Here is a 21,494-nt window from a genome sequence, read left to right as displayed (position 1 = left end):
CGCCTCTCCTGCAATGGTAGCGCCCGCTTCCCCCTCCCCGGTGGTACGGTCCATCCGCACCGTCTCCACGCCATGCAGCAGGCCCCGGGTCCGGTCCCCGCCGCGCCGCCGCCCTCCCCGTCCTTCGCCGAGGTGCTGCGGCTGGTGCAGAGCGGGCAGGAGCCGCCGGGGGTGCGGCGGCCCCGGGCCTCGCCCACCGGGGACACCCCCACCGCCTCCCGCCTGCCGCCGCCCGCCAAGCCCTGGGAAGGGCGCCCCGCGGAGCCCGCCCTCACCCGCGGCCCCCAGCACGGCTCGGCACACAGGTGATTAGAAACGTACAAAAGAACTCTTTAACGGGCACACAGCTCCGGGGCCGGCGGCCGCCGGGAAAGCAGCTGCAGCAGGGGACGCGGCGAGCTCCTGTCCCACCGTGTCCATGCGTTCCAGCCAGGCTGGAAAGCCCTCTGCTTGCTGCTGCTTCAGCCAACGCACCAAAAAGCCGCCTGCGGTGCTGCACCAAGCCAGGCGCTGGGCTCAGCGACACCAAACGCTCCTCGGGTCAGGCCTGGCTTGGCCATGCTGGTCTCTTGGGGTCAAGGCTGCAGCTTCATGCGGTTAAAGTCGGTGCCTCCTTCTTCATGAGTTTCAAGGCACATAGTGTTGAAATAAAGCAAAGTAAAACATGTCTGATCACTTTAACACATACCCATCATTCAGGCATACGTTTTGCAAGGATTTTTCTCCGAAAACCAAAAGTTTATCTCTTTTTTTCCCATAATTTCCAGCATTCACTTCATGCCGTTTTATGACTTCTTCATTTTTGCAGCTGCAGCCAGCGCTCAGAGAACGAAGAACCCGCACCGCTCTCAATGCAGCAGCCTGGTGGGAGCAGTGATATTGCTTGATTTCCTTATGCCTGGTGCCCGTGATCCTTTAGGAAGTGCAAATGAACTTCAGCAGAGCTGTGTTTCCTCACCACACAGCTCAGCGACCGCCCCGTCGCAATACCAACACCAAATTAATCTTGCAAACATTGAAGAACCTGAGAACTGACTTAACACTTGAAACCCGCACTGGGGCAGAGGCAGGACCGACCTGTGCTTCCTCCCTGCCAGCAGCAGCATCGCCGTGCCTGGGGACAGCGCTACTCCACGTTGAGCTTTGTTTTTATGTTCATGGCTGCCAGCTCTGCCACGAAGTACCGGAAGACGTGGGGCACAGGGACCACCTCGATGGAGTCCACCCCGCTGCAGACAGAGCAGGAGTACCTCCTGCTGCTTGGCATGGAGGACTGGGGCTGTTTCTCCAGCACAGGAGATGTCATGCTGCTGCAGCTCGTGCAGATGTAGGCGATGGAGCCATCGGAGCAGTTGAACAGCCGGTCTTGCAGCAAGAAGGAGGTGCCGTGAGCCAGCAAAGCGTCTCGTTCCATCTCACCGAAGCGAATCCCACCTTCCACGTTCCTCCCCTTGACAGGCTGGTTGGTGACAGCGTCTCGGGGCCCCGTTGTCCTCACCTGGAACTTGTCTGAGACCATGTGGCGCAGGCGCTGGTAGTACACCACTCCCACAAAGATCTCTGCCTCCAGCTCCAGGCCGCTGATGCCACTGTACATCTTTTCCGTCCCAAAGAAGTTATAACCAGCACTCACTAAAGTCTCACCGAAGTACTTCAGAGCAGAGTTCTTCTCCGTGAAGGTGAAGGGAGTGGCATCATAGGAGACGCCGTGCAGCGCTGCTGACTTCCCCGCCATGCTCTCAATTAGCATCCCAATGGTCATGCGGGAGGGAAAGCCGTGAGGGTTGAAGAGGATGTCTGGAACCATCCCGTTCTCCGTGAAGGGCATGTCCTCCACTGGCCAGAGCTGGCTCAGGATACCTTTCTGTCCGTGACGGCTGGCGAATTTGTCTCCAATGGTTGGATTCCGGGGAACCCTCACGGTGATGCAGGCCTTCTTGAACTTCCCAGTGCCACGGTCGTTGCTGCATAACCTGACGTTGTCCACAATGCCGACTTCCTTACTCCTGTGTAGGTGGGAAAAACAACCACAGCAAAGGGGTCAGGGAGCTGATTTACCGTTCTGGAAAAGTATGACTCAGTAGCCAGGGAAATCAGACTGCATGAGCATGAGGGCAAGGAAGCAGTTCAGTGGCATCTACACAAGTGCCATTAAATTGCTTTTTCTCATACTATAAGCACAGCTACAACTTCCAGGTGATTTAAAATAAAGCTCATTTGAACCTGGTTTATCTGTATCCTACTTTATCTGACAAACTGCATCCCAGTGCCATGTGCTTTGTGTTAAGGCAGCAGCCCTTCTCCCTGAAGGAGCTGGGGGATTTTTTTGGCAAATGGGGGACAGGAGCCAGCACTGAGAGCTGGGAACCTCATGCTTTTATAGGAATTCTAAATAATAATCAGATTTGGACCACGAATGAACAAAAGCTGGATAGCAGAAGTAAAATGTCTCTCTGGATAAGGAACCTGAACTAAGGCTGGGCTGCCACAAGACAGCTGGGAGCAGAAGCATAGGGTGAGAAAGCTAAAGGGCTCCACAAGGGCAAGGACAAAGCTGAGCTTCCACATCCCCACTACCATGTGCTGAATTTCCTTGCTCTGCTCTACAACCAGGATGACTGAGCAGTCATCCACAGCAGTCTCCTGGGCACTTAAGGCACTGTTAGAGCAACAAACAGCTTTTCCAGTAAGACCACTCCGTGTGTTACTCAAGTTCTTCTCAAACTGATTCGCCTCCCTAACGCTACACAGCATTATCCTCACTCTATCAATGCTACAGAGACACATATAAGGCCTGAAGTTGTACAGAGCGCAGGATGCACTTAAATATATGGGTTTGTCAATGTTTTTGTTTCCCTTTCCTGAAAGAATTAAGAGAGTTTAAATGAAAGCCTCAGCAGCCTTCCCTCAGTCAGTGGAAGTTCAAGAACAATCTGACAGAGCTTATCCCTGAAATATTCCAGGGCAGAGGAAGGGATGTAGCTGATGCATTTTAATACACTAGCAGTTTGGAAGCTGCCGTGTTAATAGAAATGCTCTTTAAGCTCCTAATGCTGTAACAACTTAGAATCCTAGAATGGTTTGGGCTGGAAGGAACCTTAAAGCTCATCTGGTTCCAACCCCCTGCCACAGGCAGGGACACCTCACACTAGACCAGGCTGCTCCAAGCCCTGTCCAATCTGGCCTTGAACACTGCCAGGGATGGGGCAGCCACAGCTTCTCTGAGCACCCTGTGCCAGAGCCTCACCACCCTCAGAAGAATTTCTTCCTAATATCTAATCTAACTTTGCTTCCAAGTTTTTTCTGGTGAGTCTCTGGGATCAGGCACTTTGTTCTGGTTTTCTGTTTGGTGGTTTTTTGGCTGTTTCTTGTTAAACAGAAGCCCTCATGTGAATCAATTCATAAGAAGCTACAGAAAATGACTACAGGGGTTGGGCAGGGGAACAGTCCTTGGAGACTGTGAAACATTTCTGCAAGCTCTTTACTGGCCTCAGATTCTCCTCCTGGGATAAGAAGCTCTGCAGCATACACTGGCTTAGAGAAAAGCTGTGACACATGCATGGGAGTCACCTACAACATGAACTTCACACTCTCTCTGTCAGGACATGGACACTATCACGTGAGAAGGGAAGGGAACATCTGGAGGAGAAGATCCTGCAGCTCATCAGGACCAACTGCTCTCAGACTGGTGTGTAGAGCCAAGAGGGACAAGCTGTACTTACGAATAGTACACAGTGAAGGTCTCCCCTGTGGTGAGGTTCATGAAGCTGTAGAAGGGGTCCCCAGGCTGTAGGATGGAGCCAACAAAAGGCAGTCCATCAGCGTCCAACTTCTCTGTAACGTTCAGGTCACCAGGCTTGATGCCAAAGACTAAATTATCGCCTGCCCTGCTGGCTTTAAGGGAAAGGTCAATGCTCTCCATCTTGATAACGCTTCCATAGGCAAACCCTCTCTGCCAGGAAGACTTGTTCACGATCTACAAAGAAACAACAAAGGCTTGTTAAAGACTCGATGGTAACTGCAACACAAAAAGCATTTCCATTCTGACCTGATGCTCACCTTTTTAACATTGTTTTCCTAAACAAAGCCTCCCAGCAAGTCACTGTTCCAAAAGGCCCAAACCTCCTGGAACCCCAGGATTTCTCAATGCCTTGCCCAAGGGAGCTCCACTCTATTCTCAGTACTTCCAGCATAACCTGCTGTAACACTTAACCACTGTGCTCCTACATCTGTATTTACAGAGCCTGTGGACTAGCAGAAGCAGAAAACAGGCTCTCCTCAGTGAGGTACCACCCTTCCTCCCAAGTCCCCAGCATCCTCTACAGGACAGCAGGAGTTCTCCTTCAGTGCCTTACCATTGCATCTTCCATGTCATAGCCACTGTAGGAGATGACAGCCACAATCGAATTGGTGCCAACTGGATAGCTGTCCATCCCATAATAGTCATACATGCTGGGCCGCACCAGGGGGCTCTGGGGAGTGTGAAGGTGGTACAGCTTGTTATCTGAGCGATCCTTGTAGTTATAAACTGGAAACCCCATGGTTTGCTTTCCTATAAAGAAAGTTAGATTTATCCAGGATCAGCTCAAAGTTAATCTGTTTCATCCCCCATGTACCTGGTTAAGAAGAAAGCTAGAAATACTTACAATGTAAAGGGGTAACCAATCTTAAAACTCTTGGAATTTAATAACTGCTCAAAATCCAGCTATAAAAGGTTCTGTGAACCACAACACTCAATTCCTTTCGTAGAATTTCCTAAGGACTAGTTGTAATTTTGTGTCTTTCCTGCAATTCCAAAATCTCCAGTGAGGTTGGTATGGTGTGGTTTGGGTTTTTGCTTCCCAGAGTTTCCCATAGTGAGGCACGCCTTACATATGTCCAGGCTAGAAAAGTGTTTCCTTGTGCAGTATAAATGTACTGGCAAGGAAAGCAAGTTTTGAGCAACAGTCACATTGCTACTTCAGAAAACTACAAAAAAGTAGTAGCAGTTTAAGGACATCTTTCTGCTAATATTGTCAGGGATGTAATACCCAAAGTAATGAGATCTGTTCTCCTGAATTCCCTACCCACACACTTTCTCTCAGCCTGACTTTTTTTGGCTTTAATAAGCTTCTTGCACATCACTTGCACCTCACCTGATTGAAACCCTACTACATAGAATCAGTTGGGTTGGAAAAGACCTGCAAGACCATAGAGTCCAACCCTTACCCCAGGACTGCCAAGCCCACCACTAAACCGTGTCTCTAAGGGCCTCAGATCCTATCCCAACTTCTTTCAGACAACCAAATCAGTCAGTTTAAATCTCTGTCAAATATTTGTCAGGAGAAAAACCCCGCCTGTGTTGCCACAGTGCTCTATTCTCTTGCAACAGATGCCTGGCAACTGTCCTCTCAACAGCTGCAGTACCAAGACAGCAGTTGCTCAGTGAAGACAGGTGGCAAGGAAACCTCACCCTGAGCACTGCAGAGCATCTACTGTACCCACCAGTCAGAAGTCAGTTAACCTCTGTTGGCTGTGGGGAAGAGAGGACTGCTGGCAGCACAGCTGTCAGACACTAACGCACGACACAGCTGGTGCAGTGCCCTTTGCTTGTCTGTGTGATCAACAATATCAAAGTAAGGAAAAACAAACAAAACTTACTGAAGGGCAACGGAGCTGGTGAAGGGCCTGGAGAACAAGTGTGATGGGGAATGGCTGAGGGACCTAGGGGGTTTAGCCTGGAGAGGGCTCAGGTGGGACCTTATCGCTCTCTACAACTGACAGGAGGATGGAGCCAGGAGGTGGCTGGGCTCTTCTCCCAAGGAACAAGGGATAGTACAAGAGGAAATGACCTCAAGCTGCACCAGGCAGCCTCAAGCAACTGCCTCAAGCAGTTTAGACTGGATATTGGGAACTATTTCTTCCCCAGAGAACAGTCAGGCATTGGAACAGGCTGCCCAGGGCAGTGCTGGAATCACCGTCCCTGGAAGAGCTCACAAACCGTGTAGACGAGGCCCCTAATGACATGGGTTAGTGGTGGCCTTGGCAGTGCTGGGGAATGGTTGGACCTGAAGATCTTGAAGGTCTTTTCCAGCCTAGCTAATGGTATTATTCTATGGCTGCAACAACCTAGAATGCCCACCAGAAGGCAGCGAGAATGATAAACTTGACTTCATTAACTTTGCCATGAAAAAAAAAAACAAAGGCTGTTCATCAACATTAATGTTGAAACAGCAGCTGGAAAGAGCTTTTATTTGGGAATGCAGGAAGACACACTGAAATAGACACATAAGACTTTTTTTTTTTGCCCTCTTTCTTGCCCAGGGACCTGCAGCATTAGGAGCTATAGCACTTACCCATCTGGCACTGGTACATGTTTCGAGGACTTTGGTTGTGGTCAGAAAAGGGAATGAGGTTGGCCACCACACTCAGAATGCTGTGAGGGAAGAGCTCCAGGTGAGTGGTTATTTCAGGTATCACCTCTGACTCTACTGTGGCCACATTCATGAAGATCTGCAAGCATCAAATTGGACAATGCTCATTCACTTCCTTCTTTTAAAGGAAAGGAAGCAACACAATGCTGCCTCTGATGTCTTTTTATGCACTTCAGTTTTAGCTGTGGTCACTGCCTGCATCTCAGAGTATTAGCAGGCAAGACAAATATGACAGCTGTTAAACTGCCCACCACAATCACAGACCAGCTGCAAGGAAAGCAAGTCTGGAAATACAAAACTGCAGTAATGTGTCCTCCTTCTTGTCTCCCATTTTAATTGTTCCAAATGGGCCAGTTCCCCACCATCCACGGCTTGCCCACCTAGGGGCAATTTGAAGAACATGATGTAAAATGAGATGAGACAGTACACGCAAGACAGCAATCCTTCATCTCCAAAGCTTCACTAAGAGCAGATTTCAGTCTCTCAAGAAGATTCCTACAGCCCAGCTACAACACCTCCAAGAAGCCAATTAGCAGGAAGTGTGAAAACCCTTTTGGCACCTATGCCAGCTCTTCAACACAAGCTCCTCATGTCCCATCTTCAGTTCCCTTCACAAGTATTTTCCAAAACACTGTTTTTGATGCCAGGTACCTCTGTAACAACCAGTGCATTATAAAGGAAATATTCAATCCCCACCTGTTCCAGAGTACCAATCCATTCATTCCTTCCATAGAACAGGTTCCTGACAGGCCGCACCAGCCGGCAAGGGGTAGTAAAAATGAACAACCCAGGATACAGACTGGGTTTTCCTGTCATTGGGATAAGGACCACTTCTGCCCGCGCAGGAAATCTCTTCTCTTGTGTCATCTGTTTGTGCAAAGAAACATCAATTTAGAAACACAAACCAACACTGGTTTAAGTTAAGCTGCATCCCACAGGAAACACAATGCAAATGCCAACCACAGGTGTAGCTGCTGATATAAAATGGTGGAGAGAAGATTTTACAAATACTTCAAGAAAAGGACAAAGTTTGTCCATCTTTGAAAAGAATTCTTTCTCCAAAATCATGACTTCACAAAGCAACAGACCAAACATATGGATATAAACAAGAAAAACACAAAAGCCCACTCTAGTACCAACATAATGCCAAAGATAACACGTTGGGTCACATTCGAACAGGAAAGAAGAGTCCCAAACATGCCTATTTTTGACTGCTGCATACTGAGCACGCTTAGCTAAAAAGCATTCTAAACAAGACAACCTTGAACCGGCGGAGGGTTTCTGCGATCTCAGGAGCCAGGTCCCACTCTACCCAGCCCACCACAGAGCCATCCAACACAACTCTGTAGCACTCAGCGTAAGGCTTGCTTGGAGTCGCATCCAGTGGGGTGACACCTGTGGGAAGAGGGTTTGGTAGAAGGAACAGCCCAGAAAAGCAGGCAGAACACGGGAATTGTGTCTGCAGGAAGCCCCAGGTTGCACCAAAGAGCTTTCAGAGATATCCAAAAATTCAGCCCTACAGGGCAAAGTTGCAGATGGAAAATACAAGACGTGCACAACTAAGAATGCAATTGCCCTGCCTGTTTTCCTGACTGGAATAGGGATTCCTGTTATTGGTCAACACAAGTGAGCTACAGTTTAATTCAAGTCACCAGCAGCATTAGAAATTGCCTGCTTGGTCCAGTTCCCCAGAGCTTGTATTGTGCAATTCTTTGTGCTTCATGAACATCTTCGCTCCACGAGAGGCAGTGAAGAGATATTTACATTGAACTTTACACTCTCCAAGAGGTCAACATGCCTCTAAAATCAAATCAATGTGCTACTTATCACTAAGAAGCAGCACAGTAAGTACAGGTTTAAGTTGATTTCACCTTCTCTGGTGAAAGCTGGAGAAGCTTTCCCACATACAGGTGTGCAGGGCAGAAAGGTATAAAGGAAGCTAGCTGCACCAAATGATCAAGCCAGTAAAACATACCCAGGGAACATAACAAAGGTGGGATGTCCCTCACGGGCACCATCTCGGTCACTATTTCGCACAGAGCTGTCATGTGGTTCATGAGCCCGCAGGGTTCCCCATCTGGAGTGTCCACAGGGCACAGGAAGCCCCAGGACTCGGGCAGCAGCTTGCGGACGGTTGTAGTTCTCATCTGGGAAAAGGCAGCTCCTCTGTGTACGCAGCGGAAGTGGGAGAGGTACCGGACGAAATTCAGCTTGTCTCCCACCACACACAGACCGCTGTCCTGTAACATGCCCAGGCCTTGGGAACAGAAGGGAGATTTATGGCAGGTGTCAGCCAGCTTTATCACAGAGTGTGATGTTACAAAGCAGTGTCTTGGTTTTCAGTGACAAGCCCTACAAGTCCTCACACAAGATCCCAGCAGCAGAAGGCACACATGCTGCTACTTGTGCAGAGGCGATTCAGTGCAACTCAGCACAGGCTGAGAGAGTTTAAATTCCAAGCTATTGCTCAAAACCTAACTCCTTTCAGGAACATGGGAAAGTCATCACAAGGGAAGCAACCTGAGGATCTGCAGCTGGTATATGTTTTACTGGAATTCCATGGTCTTCTCGTCTCATTTTCTAGTGGGCATTCCAGCCCAACAGCATCACACCGGACACTTCAGGGAAGCACCAGGTAAATTTGAAATACACATTAGCAAAGCAGTTTCTCTCACATGATCAGTGGGGCAGTCCTGATAAAACAAATGCCCCTTCTCTGTCTTACACCGCACCTTCTAAGAGGAGATAATGCTTGGGGAAACAAATCTTAATATGGTTGCTCTTTTAAATGGTGCTAAATTTAATTTCAACTATTTATTTGCATAGAGGCTTTTTATACCATCCATGAGGTCTACGCTTGAGGAGAAATCTTGCCTTTTTCCTCAACTATCATTTTCCTTAACCACTTCCCGTAATTCAGTCTGCAAACATAACACAATAACTGCATACAAGCAGTTGTTTTGAGTTAAGAGCTCAGTTTTATGTTGTTTCTGTTTAGAAGGGCAAAAGGCTTCTTAAGCCTGAAGATTTACCTGTTTTAGATCGCAGGTTACCAGTTGCAAGAAGGTACTCAAATGGCTTGGTAAAGTCTGTGGCCAGGCTGAAAGCCTTCACCAAGTTGTCTGCGTTTAAGCTGACATCAGCCTTTTCTGCTTTTTTCTCCAAAACGAACTTAACAGATTGCAGCCAGCTTTCAAGCCTCTCCTATGGTTGAAAAGTGAGAGATTCGCATTTAAAACAGGAAAATAAAGGCTCAATTTAGAACTCCACATCGGTTACATGTACTACTATTCCACAATGATTTTCATGGGAGAGTCTAGCTTCTGAACAAGCACATTTTCCTCCCAGCATCCTAAAATGAGGAATCCCTAGAAATAAACTGAATTAATATCGAATTAAAATAGACCAGGAAACCACGTTTACATGACCAGTAAGAAATTCACTGTGTAAGTCAGAAGCCTGCTGTCAACTTCCTGATCTGTAAAGGAATTTCAAGATGGGACAGTGATGACAATCTTATGAATCATCACTTCTGGAAGATGGGAAAAGTTATTCTCTTGCACATTTGCCACATGAAACAGCAGCGACACCAGAACCAGACAGAGCTTTACCACTCCTGTATGAAATGATGCAACAGGAGCATGCTGTTTCAAAAGCCTCTTAAAGCGCTGGAGGGATCAGTATTCCTCTTTCCTCAGACCCCTCCTCTGAATGGGGCACTTTGATTTGCTTTGGAATGCTACAAAGCTCTTCAATGGGGATTTTGTACAGGCTTTTCTTCAGCATATTGAGTACCTTATACTGAGACACACAAGCCTTCCTCAACTCACTGCCTGCCTACACTACGTCCAGCACTCTCCCGAGCCTACATAGCATACCCAGGCTCCCTGCTCTTCAGTCTGGCTCCTGCACTTCTCCTGTCCCCGTGGTCACGGTCATGCCTGGACCAGATGACCATGACATACACAGGCTTAAACCCTGTAAGACCTTACCTTCAAGAACATAAGGAAAAGCTGTCCTGGGGTAAGCACTTCTTGATTCATCAGACTGTCTGGATTATCCTCCATGCACTCCCCTTTGGCAAAGGCATACAGCTTCTGGGTCATCATGCAGAGCAGGTAGAACTTTTCTGTTCTGTTTGTCAGATGGATGCAGATACACTTGCTGGAGGGAAAGAGGAAGATAACTAACACCATCTCTTCATGCTAGCTGGTTTTCAAGTTTCTCCTCAACTATCATAAACCAAGTTGGCTTTTTTTTTTGCTAAAATGCCCAACAAAGCCCAGGCTTTTCCAGCTGCCCTTAGTATTGTATGAAAATACCAAGAAATAATACAAAACCCCCAGAGACTGAGCCAAAAAATGATCCTCTTATCTTAAGGTGCTAGTTTTGTTAAGGATATAGGTAAACTTTGTGAAAAGTTGGTTTTACGTACTTCCATGTTAGATGCCCTTGTAAGTATACAGTTTATGTAGCAGGTATTGCAGTCAGGACCAGTCAAAGGATGAGGTTTGAATGTTATTTTACAGTAGCTATGACATTAATCATATACATGCACATATTCACACACATGCACCAAAATCTGAGCTGGCAACTAGCAGCAAATCACAAAACATTACTGTTTACTCTATCAGTGCCCTGCCACAGAAAGTCTACATCTCCACTGCTGGTCTTCATCAACTGGTCCCTGGATATTTAAGCAACCTCTGAGGCACCTGAAGGCTGCCTTTGGGTTTCCAGCCACATGACCACCCCCTATTTACAAGTACATCCTCCCAAATGATCCTTTTCATGTGCTAAAAGAACCTCTCAAAAAGCTTACACCTACTTTTACCAGAAAAAGAAACTAGCTGAATGCCTGCCACACTGACAGGTTCAAAGCCAGCTCTTCCATTCCCTTCTAACTTATTCCACGGAAGAAACAAGACTTTAAAGCGTCTAATTTCTACCATTTTAAAAGATCAATGTAACTGTCATCAGAGTTGTCAGCAACTGTGTGAAACTGATGAAGTGCATTTCTGTTCAACAAATAGGGCCTCAGTCTCCTACCTTCTCTTCCTTAACATTTTTCATCAAATACATCAGAAAATCACCTCTAAATAACAACTGACACCCTCTCCCAAAACTATTTTGGGGATACTTGTGTCAATCCATTAAAATACATATTTCTGAACACCACAAGTACAGATTATCAGCACCCTGAAGTGCCATCAGAAACTGGCCACTGGTTTTACAAAAACACATGAAAACTGTACCGAAGTAATATGGCAGAGAACTTTTAAATCTGCTTGTAATTTCAATACAATTACACCAAATCACACACTCCTACATGCATACAAACATACTTCAAAATGAAATCTGCAGCCTGTTCATTGCTGTACCACTCAGGGAGGTTGAGTTTTATTCTGAAGCTCCTTCCCAGGTATTCGAGGACATTTTGCTGTGTGTAACAGCCTGCATCCACCACGGCTCTCATCATCTCAGTAACGCAGTTCACATAAAAGGTGTCATCTTCCTTTCCCTTGACCAACTCTTCAAAAATCTGGTAGTCTGGGAAATTAACTAATGCCTGAAAGACAGAAGTGTATTGGATCAGAAAAAAAAAAGGCATTGCAATACCTGTCCATAAAAGACAGTAAAACAACAAGGGCACCCCACTGATTTAGGTTTTCAGTCCTCTGGAAACAACCGTCCACATGCAGAGTGAAAAATGCTGTGGGGGTGAGGTGCTTAGACTGTGAGTAATGCAGGGGATATTCACACCCTGATGACGATTACAGGTACTCCCAATCCAATGAGACCCTTGGGAAAAAAAAAACCAAACTTGCAGCCTCCAACATCCTCTTGCTGTTACAACGGCTTCCTAATATCTTGACACCAGGGTTAAGCAAGTATCTCGTCCATCACTTAATTCTGTATTTACTGACAAATGTGCCTCGTCTTCAAATAGATTTTTAAGGCAGAAAGGGAGCAATGTAAACCCAGTTCTGCTGCTTGATCATGACATATATAACCAGGAAACTGCTAGAGCACATATTGCCTCTTGTCCAGCGCATGCTGCTTCTTGTCCAACAGGAACAAGAGGAAAGAACTGGGATGATTACACAAGAAGAAACCAGAATTCTAGCCACAACAGAGGAGCAGTGGGGCTGCAGTAGCAGCAGTCTGCCTCAGTGGGACCTGGACTTGCCACAAGAAACCAGAACAGAACTGAGCCTGATTGATGCTGGGATGCACACCCACAGAGTGACTACTTACAGAAGATTTTGAACTTCAGACAACAGGGCCTGCTTAGCCAGAGATCTTGCGAACTACTAGAAAATCAGTACAAATCTTCTGGCATGTTAACACGACAGGTAATCAGCTACTTTTGGTAACTACCTTTGTTGAAACAGAAGTTGAAGAAAAGCAGTGAAGAAAAAGTGCAATGCATTATGCAACAGTGAAATGAATACAGCAGGTTTAAAGAATCCCAGATGGGTTTGGGTTGGAAGGGACCTTAAAGCTCATCCAGTTCCAACCCCCTGCCACAGGCAGGGACATGTTCCAGTAGACCAGAATGCTCCAACCTGGCCTTGAACACTGCAGGGATGGGGCAGCCACAGCTTCTCTGGGCAACCTGTGCCAGGGCCTCAGTACCCTCACAGGGAAGAATTTCTTCCCAATGTCTCACCTCAATCTCCCCTCTGTCAGTTTAAAGCCATTCCCCCTTGTCCTGTCCCCACAGGCCCTTGTCCAAAGCCCCTCTCCAGATTTCTTGTCAGCCCCTTTAGGCACTGGAGCTGCTCTAAGGTCTCCCTTTAAGGAGCCTTCTCTTCTGCAGGCTGAACCAGCCCAGCTCTCTCAGCCTGTCTCCAGAGCAGAGCTGCTCCAGCCCTTGGAGCATCTGGGTGGCCTCCTGTGCTCTCGCTCTAACAGCTCCACATCCTCTTATATTGGGAGATCTCTCATATTAGGTGGCAAACTCTTTCACCCTCCAAGAGCTATTCATCCAGTGTTAATCAGCAAAATCTATGCACTCTCTCTTCTCCTGACACTGCGCACACTTCCTCTGCTGCAGCCAAGTGTTACATTGCAGGCATAGGCTTAGCTTGAACTACAGTTCTTCAGCCAGTAGAGCAAAGATGAGTAAACATACTTATTATGGAATTAGCTTCTTCCCATTACTTAAATAAAAATGCTTAGCAAAACTTCCATATTTACACAACACAGAAAATACGAGCATTAATTGTTTACCTTCAGAGCAAATCCCAAGGGAAGGAAGAACAACTCTTTCTGAAAAATGAAGTTTACCATGACACAGCCGTTTTCTAAGTAGTGAAGGTTCATATTTATTGCAGTGTGCTCATCCTTAACACAGTGCATCACCACTCCTGCAAAAATGAACACAAGCAAAGACCAATGTGAGCTGTACAAACCTCACTGGCTGCATTGCTGTGGTATGTCTGAGCAGGTATGAGACAATCCATCAGAGAAGCTTTGGTACTTGGTGGCTGAGAATACAAGGCAGATCACTAGTTTCAGCATCAGTCTAGCATTTCAAAGAAACACACCAGCTCAATTCAGCTCTTAGTGGACAAATGCCTCAGTATGGCCAGCACACTCACTGAAAAGCTTGGAAGATGCATAAAGAGAAAATCCAATACCCAAGCCTCAATTAATCCGTCTGTAACCTCTGCTGTAAGATTCAGCAATGCATAAGTAATCTTCCTAATTGCCCTGTGGGTGAAGTTTTCACATCTCTGAGCCTGGGTGGTACCACTGAGGCAGCATTTCCTGGTCTTGTCCCATGCTTGGCCCTGTACCACTGCAGGACAAAATAAAACCAAATGAGACCATTTGAATTGGCAGTGCCTCAGAATTCATTACTCTGGAATTACAGCGTGTGCTTCAGCAGCACAGTCCAGTCAAATCAGCAGCTGGTAACACCCAAGTTTAAACTGTGAATTTCTGGCTTAATTCAACTTTAAACTCCTTTTACTGAGTATACATGACACAGGAATGGGACAGCCAAGAATGTGGTTCATCTCCTTTGCATCACTTAAATCTGCCATCTCAAAGTATGGATAAGCAAATTCAGTGAGACAAACACAGTAGTTTACACTAACTTCTACTGAAGTCACCTTCCACATAAACAAAAGGCTACATGCACTGCAATACAGTTGCCTTGCTCAGCATGGGGAGATCAGACAGCTCCCACAAGGCAAGCACCAGCCTCATGCTTGCAGTATTATGTCGTAAAAAAGATTAACATCATACAAGAGCTACAATAAGCCAAACTAACACAAGTCAGCTTTAGATGGTCACTCCTCTTTGTCCTCGAGTAGTTACAAGCAGGATGCTGCAGGACACTGCTCAGCTTACCGTACTCTGTGAAACCAGGGCCTCTGTTTTTCCATTTGTGTCTTGTCATTGCAAGAGGGAAGTTTCGCCTGGGCATAATCAGCATCCTAATAACCTTTTCTAAGCCATTAATTATAAAGTAGCCTCCCATTTCCTGGCAGGGGAAGAAGAATTATTTTAATATGCTTAGAAATTCATAACCCAGCCTTTTAATTAAAAGGCAAAAATGCCTGAATCATACAGCAAAAACAAACTAATGTTTTAACTATGAAACACATAACAAGACATGGGTTTCAGCATTGCATTTGGAAAGGCTGCACTCCTTGCCAGTGACTATTAAGTCTAAACATAGTAGACAGTGAAAGGAAAGGGATGTTCTGTATTTTATGTTCCATAATTTAAAGGAAGTAAGAAAAATGCATCAAACCTGTGTGGTCAACTGAACAGCTTTGTAGAGCTGACATGAACTACTGTTTAAATAAATACTCTGAAGTTCTCAAATGAGAGGAATCTTCAGTGCAGGAAACCTCTTTCTGGGCACGTAAAGACTTAACACTGATAAATTTATAGCTCACCAAAGAGTATGTCATTAGACACAAAGTGTTTCGGTAGCAAGTAATACTCTGAGTAAAGTTACAAGCGGAACACCAAGGGGGCAGCAACAGTGTGCCATTGTAGATTGTGTTTCATAGTTTGCTCACTCTTTCGTGAGTGATACAGCACTAAATAATTGAGTATTCAATCACTAGCAGCTGATGTGCTACTGGGAGGGGGTGAGGAAAAAAAGCTGTAGAAGACAACTGAAAATGCAGATTTTCCTGACTCACAAATCCCTGTTACCTCTTCCTCCTCATGGTGCTGCATGAGCTCTTGTGGAGACAGATCATAGAGGTTGCATAGCTTGGACTTGACCATGATTGGAATATACCCCAGAAGATATTTAATCGTCCCTTGCGGCATGTCATTCACTGACCAGCTGATGTCAGCCTGAAACGACATAACGCAAACCATGAGCAAATCGAGTTTAATCTTTCCTGCTGTATTAACTGTATGTTTAGTGTAACCACAATCTATTAACTTCCATCACTGTAAAAATGGTAATAACGATATACAATAAAAAGCAGAATTACTAGATACAGGCAGAAAGACTGCACTCCGGAAAACAGCCAACATGGGTTTACAGAAGATCTACGAGTCTAGAACTAGGTAAAGAAGCTGCTAGTAAAGTGTTGGTACAATCCATTCAGCCTTTCAGACCCCCCCAAGAGAGCAGCCTAAATGAAAAAGGCAGCCACGGGATAGGAAAGGAAACCTCTGAAATTAACACACAGTTAAAAGCAGAAAAAAACAGTGCTCAATGGGAGGCCATCCACACTGCAGCCTGCAGACCCTTGCTAAGACTTGTTCACTTCACATGTTCGCAAATGATCTTTCACATGTCTGAAAGGAAATGATGTATTTACAGTAACAAGATCTGGCAGTGGCTCTGCAGGACTCCTGGACTGCACATAACAAGGTGATAAAACACAAAGTGGGAGCAAAAAGTTTTGTTCCAACTGTTGCACACAGGTTCATTAAAAAAAAAAACAACAAACCCAAACGAATTAAACAGACATTGGGGAAAAAAATAAAAGATAGGAAATAATTCAGGTATGGAAAATAACGCATCTCTAGCTCAGAAAAATCTAAGAGCCATGGGAAAGACTCTGAACAACCTGCAACTGCTCCATTCTCATGTTCAGATAAGATCCTGCACTTGCAGCTGCTTTTATCACTGTAATGCTTTGACAGAGAAAAATTCAAACAACTGGGTGCAAAGGAAAATATTTGCTGGGGATGCTGCTTCTCCTCTGCACAAACTTCAGAGCAATTCAGAAAAATGGTGAAGATACGATTTGAGTTTATAGCTCTGAACTACAGTATGGGAACACCACTGCTTCTGAAACACCGATTCCTGCAGAAACAAGACTGGGATGACACAGGTCTTTCTTCCAAGGTCTTCCAAACAGACTGGCTGATTGCAAAGCAAATCTGACAGAAAAGAACACAGGTAAGGTCCTGTGGAAAGCCACTGACAACACCAAGCTGCCTGGGAGTATTGATCTGCTGGAGGGTAGGAAGGATCTACAGAGGGATCTGCACAGGCTGGATCCATGGGCTGTGGCCAGTGGTGTGAGGTTCAACAAAGCTCAGCGCCGGTTTCTGCTCCTGGGCCACACTAACCACATGGAATGCTCCAGGCTTGGGGCAGAGTGGCTGGAAAGCTGCTCAGCAGAAAAGGACCTGGGGGTGCTGACTGATGGAACTGAACATGAGCAGCTTGTGCCCAGGCAGCCAAGAAGTCCAACAGCATCCTGGCCTGTATCAGCACCAGTGTGGCAGCAGGGCCAGGGCAGTGACCATTCCTCTGTACTGAGCACTGGTGAGGTCGCACCTTGAATCCTGCGTTCAGTTCTGGGCCCCTCACTAAAATACAGACATTGAGGTGCTGGAGCAGGGCCAGAGAAAGGCACTGGAGCTGGTGCAGGGCCTGGAGCACAAGTGTGATGGGGAATGACTGAGGGACCTGGGGGTGGTTTAGTCTGGAGAAGAGAAGGCTCAGGGGGGACCTTATCACTCTCTACAACTGCCTGAAAGGAGGATGGAGCCAGGAGGGGGCTGAGCTCAGCTGCATCAGGGGAGGTTTAGGCTGGATACTGGGAACAATTCCTTCCCCAAAGGGCAGTCAGGCATTGGAACAGGCTGCCCAGGGCAGTGCTGTAATCACCGTCCCTGGAAATGTTCACAAACAGCACAGACGAGGCCCTCAGTGCCATGGGTTACTGGTGGCCTTGGCAGTGCTGGGGCACGGTTGGACTGGGTGATTTTGAAGGTCTTTTCCAACCTGACTGATTCTCTAATCCTATGACTCCATGAACACATGGACAGGGGAGATGGGGCCCATGAGGAGCTCGGTTTGAAGGGAGGTTTGCGCAGTGAGCTCACACTTCACCAACACTCAGACTAAGAGGGAGCTCTTCAGAATCCCCCGGGGCAGGTGAGCCCGGGAAGGGGACTTTACCTAGAGGGGTCTTTAACTTCAGACTCAGCCGGCTTTGACCGGGACCGGCGGCGTGGGGCTACCCCGAGCGGCAGGAATACGCGGACCGGGAGGGCGGGCGGGCCCCGGCAGCCGGACACTTACAGTGATCCTACCGCGGTAGGTGCTGCGCAGGCCGCGGCACTCGGCGGGGAACACCTTCCTCTCCTGGCACACGGTCCCCGGGGGCACGGCGGGGGGGGCGATGGACACCCCATCCACGGCCAGCGACACCCGCCTGTCCTTCAGCGCGAACTCCAGCGGCAGCAGATCCTGCAACGGCACCGGGTGAGGCGCGGCGGGAGACCCCCGGGGACCCCTCCCGCCGCCGCCGCCGCCCGCCGCCCCCCGCAGACCTGCACGGCGCGGTACACCCCCTCGCTGACGGCGTAGTTGAAGGACTCGATGTGGGCGCCGGTGAGGTCCCTCCGGGGCGCGCTGCGCACCGCCGGCCTCGGCCGCAGCCTGTGCGGGTCCTGCCCGCCGCACTCCGCCATGCCGCCCGGCCGCGCGCCGCCTCACGGGAAGCGGCGGGGCGGGACCGCGAGGACCGGACCGCACCGCACCGCACCGCGTACAGCGGGTGGGATTCCGCCAGGCCGCCGGGGGGCGCTGCTGCGCTCACACCGCAGCTCGGTGGTGGGGAAGCGCGTCCGCGCAAGGCAGCGCCCCTGCGGTGCTCTAGCGCCACCCGTCGCTGTGTCCTCCCATCGCCGTCCCCCTCAGCCGTCCCCCCATTGCAGCCCCCCTCGGTCAGCCCCAGCCACTTCCCCCAGAGCTCTGCTCCCCCCAGCACCATGTTCCTGCTAGTCTGACACACGCCCCCCCCGTTGCCTCTGCACCCCTGACCCTCAAACCGCCTCCCCTCCATCTCCTATGGGTGCTGGGACAGCCTTGGCGTGTGAGGCCAGCCCCTCATTGCCGTGCTGCCGCCTCACGCTTGTCACCCTGAGGTGAGGAAACCTCCATGCAAGGGGGCAATACCCCCCAAAGGAACACTGCAGGCCATGGGGTTCACATGTTTTAATGATGGTTTAGGAGAGACGTGGGAAAGAGTCACCGGAGACCCACCGGCTCAGGCACCCGCCGGCCCCACACGCACATGCTGACATGGGGACACGAACCGGAGCTGGGTGGCAGTGCCAGACGTACCCCACCATCCTCTCAGCACCACGGTCTTCCGAGGGCTGCCATAGCGGACACTGGCAATGAGACATGGGTATGAACCTACGGATGGCACAGCACTGCTCTCCTGGGGAAGAGCTCCACGCAGAGGACAAGAAATGCCGGGAGCAGGGACATGCACGGGCACAGCAGCGCTGGGATGAAGCAGCTTTTTGAGCCCTTCTTCGACTTCTCCGGCATCCTCTGCGGGCAGCCACTGGATTTCAGCAGGAGCACAATAGCTGCTGCGCGGTAACCACGACTAATCTGGTATGAAACAAGCCACATGGGAGTCACCTGAAACCCAGAGTCCAGCGGGACCAGACCCTGCTGGAAAACACAGCCAGAGCACCTGGGCCTGAAGTCCTTCAAGCCTGACATGAAGGGATACAACTAAGACTAGAGACATTCTGCAATACAGGAGGTGTCTTCTGGAAACCCAGCACCACTCTCTCTGAAAGCTCAGGAAAGGGAGCAATACATTTCCCTATTGACCTTTTAGCTGAAATAAGCTAGGAAACATTTATTGTTGTGTATTCCTAAAAAAAAAAAACAAGTTTCACAAGGGCTTGTGAGCATCCCTTGCTGCTTAAGCATCCCAAGGTGCACCCATGGCTGCAATATGTGCCTCAGCCACACACACATCCTCTACTCCACCTCGCAGCTAGTATTTTGTGCAAGACATTAGGCACTGTGCTCTCTGTCCTTCATCATCCACCTCCTGTGCCCTACCCTGGGGAGGACTTTGGGAGCAGGGGGTAAACACACATAGACCTGCTGTTCTCCTCCAGAGGCTGTTGCCTATTCCTAAAAATCTCAGTGGACAAGGTAACGATCAAAGCAACACCGACCTGCCATCTCCCCCAAGCCCAGCTTGGTTACGGGCAGGGTATGAATTGCTGCATTGCCTGTGCTCATGGCTCTACCATTCATTTGAAGTCCCACTTTCAACTGAGCAGCAAAAAATGCCTGGCTGCAGATACGCCACAATGCAATCTGGGGTGGAACAGGCCTTGGGTTAGACAGAGGCTCTTGTCTCCTCTTGGCAGCACTAGATGCTTTTGCTTGCATCCAGGCAGCTTCCTTGCCTTTATCCTCACGCAAGGGGCAGGAATCTCACATTACTGTGCACTAAGGGAGGGATTTCCCTTTTGGGAAGAAAAGAAGGATGGGTTGAGCACTCCAGAAAATGAGCATTTCTCATTTCACGATGGGGAACATTTTTGCCTTCTCAATTTGCGCTCTGCTCTTGTCTGCCCTAGAACACGGGAGAACCCAGCCTCTCCTCTGTCACCCCAGGAACATTCTGGACCAGAGCAATGCTATTAGATCTTCCCTTTGCTGGGCACAAAGGTGTGATATTTAGGCTCACATAAGCTAATCTGAAAATGCCAATAGAGATGTGGTGAACTTCACAAGTTGAGCGACAACCATTACAGCCTACATTCTACCTTGGGAGTGTTACAACTATGCTTTTACCTGGCCTCCAGTGACATTTTGACAGCGATGTGCTACCATAAGGTTAAAAAGCCCAACAAATTCTTCCTCCCCAGTCCTCTCCCAGCTTCTCACCCAGTGCTCCCCACTTCATGAAGTGATGCATTCACGGTCCCTCTTCATCTTGTGTGAAATGATGCCACTCGCACATTCACAGTATGTCCACAATGAATGTCCATCCCATGACAGCACCATCAAAATGCATCATTCCAAGGAGGCCTGAGCACTTCAGTCCTGCCTTCAGAAAGGTGGCAGGATTATCTTGCTGGCACAAAGATCTCTGAAGTCTCCATCAGGAGCCAAGACAAGTACACCAAAGCACTAGGATCTTCTGAGGGAGGCAGAAATCCCATTGCTCAATTCATTTCACATTACACACAGGCAGCTTGTAACCTCCACAACCTCTTCTTGTTTGGTTGGTTTGGGTAACAGGAATTGGCTTATTTGGGTGCCAAGCATCTTTCCTGCCAGAGGCAGCAGAACACAGCCCTGACCACCACCCACTGAGCTCTGCCCTTAGGAGGGATGTGCTGGGCTTAGTGAAAATTCAGATGCACTTCACAGGGTAGACAATAAGCCAAGGATTTAGTAGATGTTAGCTTTGAAATTCAGGGACCTCAAGGATTTTCACCTCCCCTTCCCCACCAAAACACATGGCTTCCCAGGTGTGTAGCAAACCTGTACACAGGGAACGCCCTTCCTGGTCTGCAAAACCTCACCCACCTTCCCCAGAGCTGGGACTGAGTTGTGGACTGCGTTCAAGGCAGAAAATGACAGCATTTTTGGGTTGAAAGATTTCAGATTTGAGGCTCAAATGCATGAAGGTGAAAGCTGAGAGAAGAGGCTGAGTCCACTGCAGTGTCTCAGAAGAAACTGAGGAGGTTGGGTTTCTGCTGTTTGAAACACTCTCAGCACAAAAGTGATGCTAGAAATCCTACAGCCTGTCAGTGAGCCCCGAGGGGGTGTCTCTACCTCTTTTAAACTGAATCCAACTGCAC

At 48.3% G+C, this 21,494-nt stretch overlaps 2 protein-coding genes across 2 annotated transcripts; one reads left to right on the top strand and one right to left on the bottom strand.

The window, feature by feature from the left end:
• The first annotated feature begins 34 nt into the window (after positions 1–34).
• On the top strand, positions 35–1,049 carry CUNH6orf226 (chromosome unknown C6orf226 homolog). The gene is made up of 2 exons (XM_061475180.1): positions 35–305; positions 809–1,049. Exons 1-2 carry the CDS (start codon positions 73–75, stop codon positions 885–887), a joined length of 312 nt encoding a protein of 103 aa, XP_061331164.1. The 5' UTR covers positions 35–72; the 3' UTR covers positions 888–1,049.
• Positions 310–18,364, bottom strand: POLR1B (RNA polymerase I subunit B). Its single transcript, XM_061475151.1, has 15 exons — positions 18,192–18,364; positions 17,941–18,108; positions 15,597–15,743; positions 14,778–14,910; positions 13,650–13,786; positions 11,759–11,982; positions 10,406–10,577; positions 9,446–9,617; positions 8,389–8,670; positions 7,675–7,808; positions 7,110–7,280; positions 6,336–6,492; positions 4,356–4,552; positions 3,723–3,976; positions 310–2,006 (listed from the first exon to the last, which is right to left on the bottom strand). Exons 1-15 carry the CDS (start codon positions 18,330–18,332, stop codon positions 1,127–1,129), a joined length of 3,369 nt encoding a protein of 1,122 aa, XP_061331135.1. The 5' UTR covers positions 18,333–18,364; the 3' UTR covers positions 310–1,126.
• Between the last annotated feature and the right edge of the window lie 3,130 nt (positions 18,365–21,494).

The sequence above is a fragment of the Pezoporus flaviventris genome, unplaced genomic scaffold (genome assembly GCF_033815535.1).
Source record: "Pezoporus flaviventris isolate CSIRO_AGI_PZ_B2104156 unplaced genomic scaffold, CSIRO_AGI_Pfla_v1 ptg000083l, whole genome shotgun sequence".
Taxonomy (NCBI): domain Eukaryota; kingdom Metazoa; phylum Chordata; class Aves; order Psittaciformes; family Psittacidae; genus Pezoporus; species Pezoporus flaviventris.
The sequence above is the reverse complement of the archived record's forward strand: the minus strand, read 5'-3'. Positions and strand labels throughout refer to the sequence as shown.

Coding starts and splice junctions, on each gene's coding strand:
- CUNH6orf226 (XM_061475180.1), top strand. CDS start 73: ATGCAGCAGGCCCCGGGTCCGGTCCCCGCCGCGCCGCCGCCCTCCCCG. Junction 306..808: donor CAGCACGGCTCGGCACACAG/GTGATTAGAAAC, acceptor TCATTTTTGCAG/CTGCAGCCAGCGCTCAGAGA.
- POLR1B (XM_061475151.1), bottom strand. CDS start 18,332: ATGGCGGAGTGCGGCGGGCAGGACCCGCACAGGCTGCGGCCGAGGCCG. Junction 10,578..11,758: donor GCTGCAGATTTCATTTTGAA/GTATGTTTGTAT, acceptor CTTTCCCTCCAG/CAAGTGTATCTGCATCCATC. Junction 9,618..10,405: donor TTTTCCTTATGTTCTTGAAG/GTAAGGTCTTAC, acceptor TTTCAACCATAG/GAGAGGCTTGAAAGCTGGCT.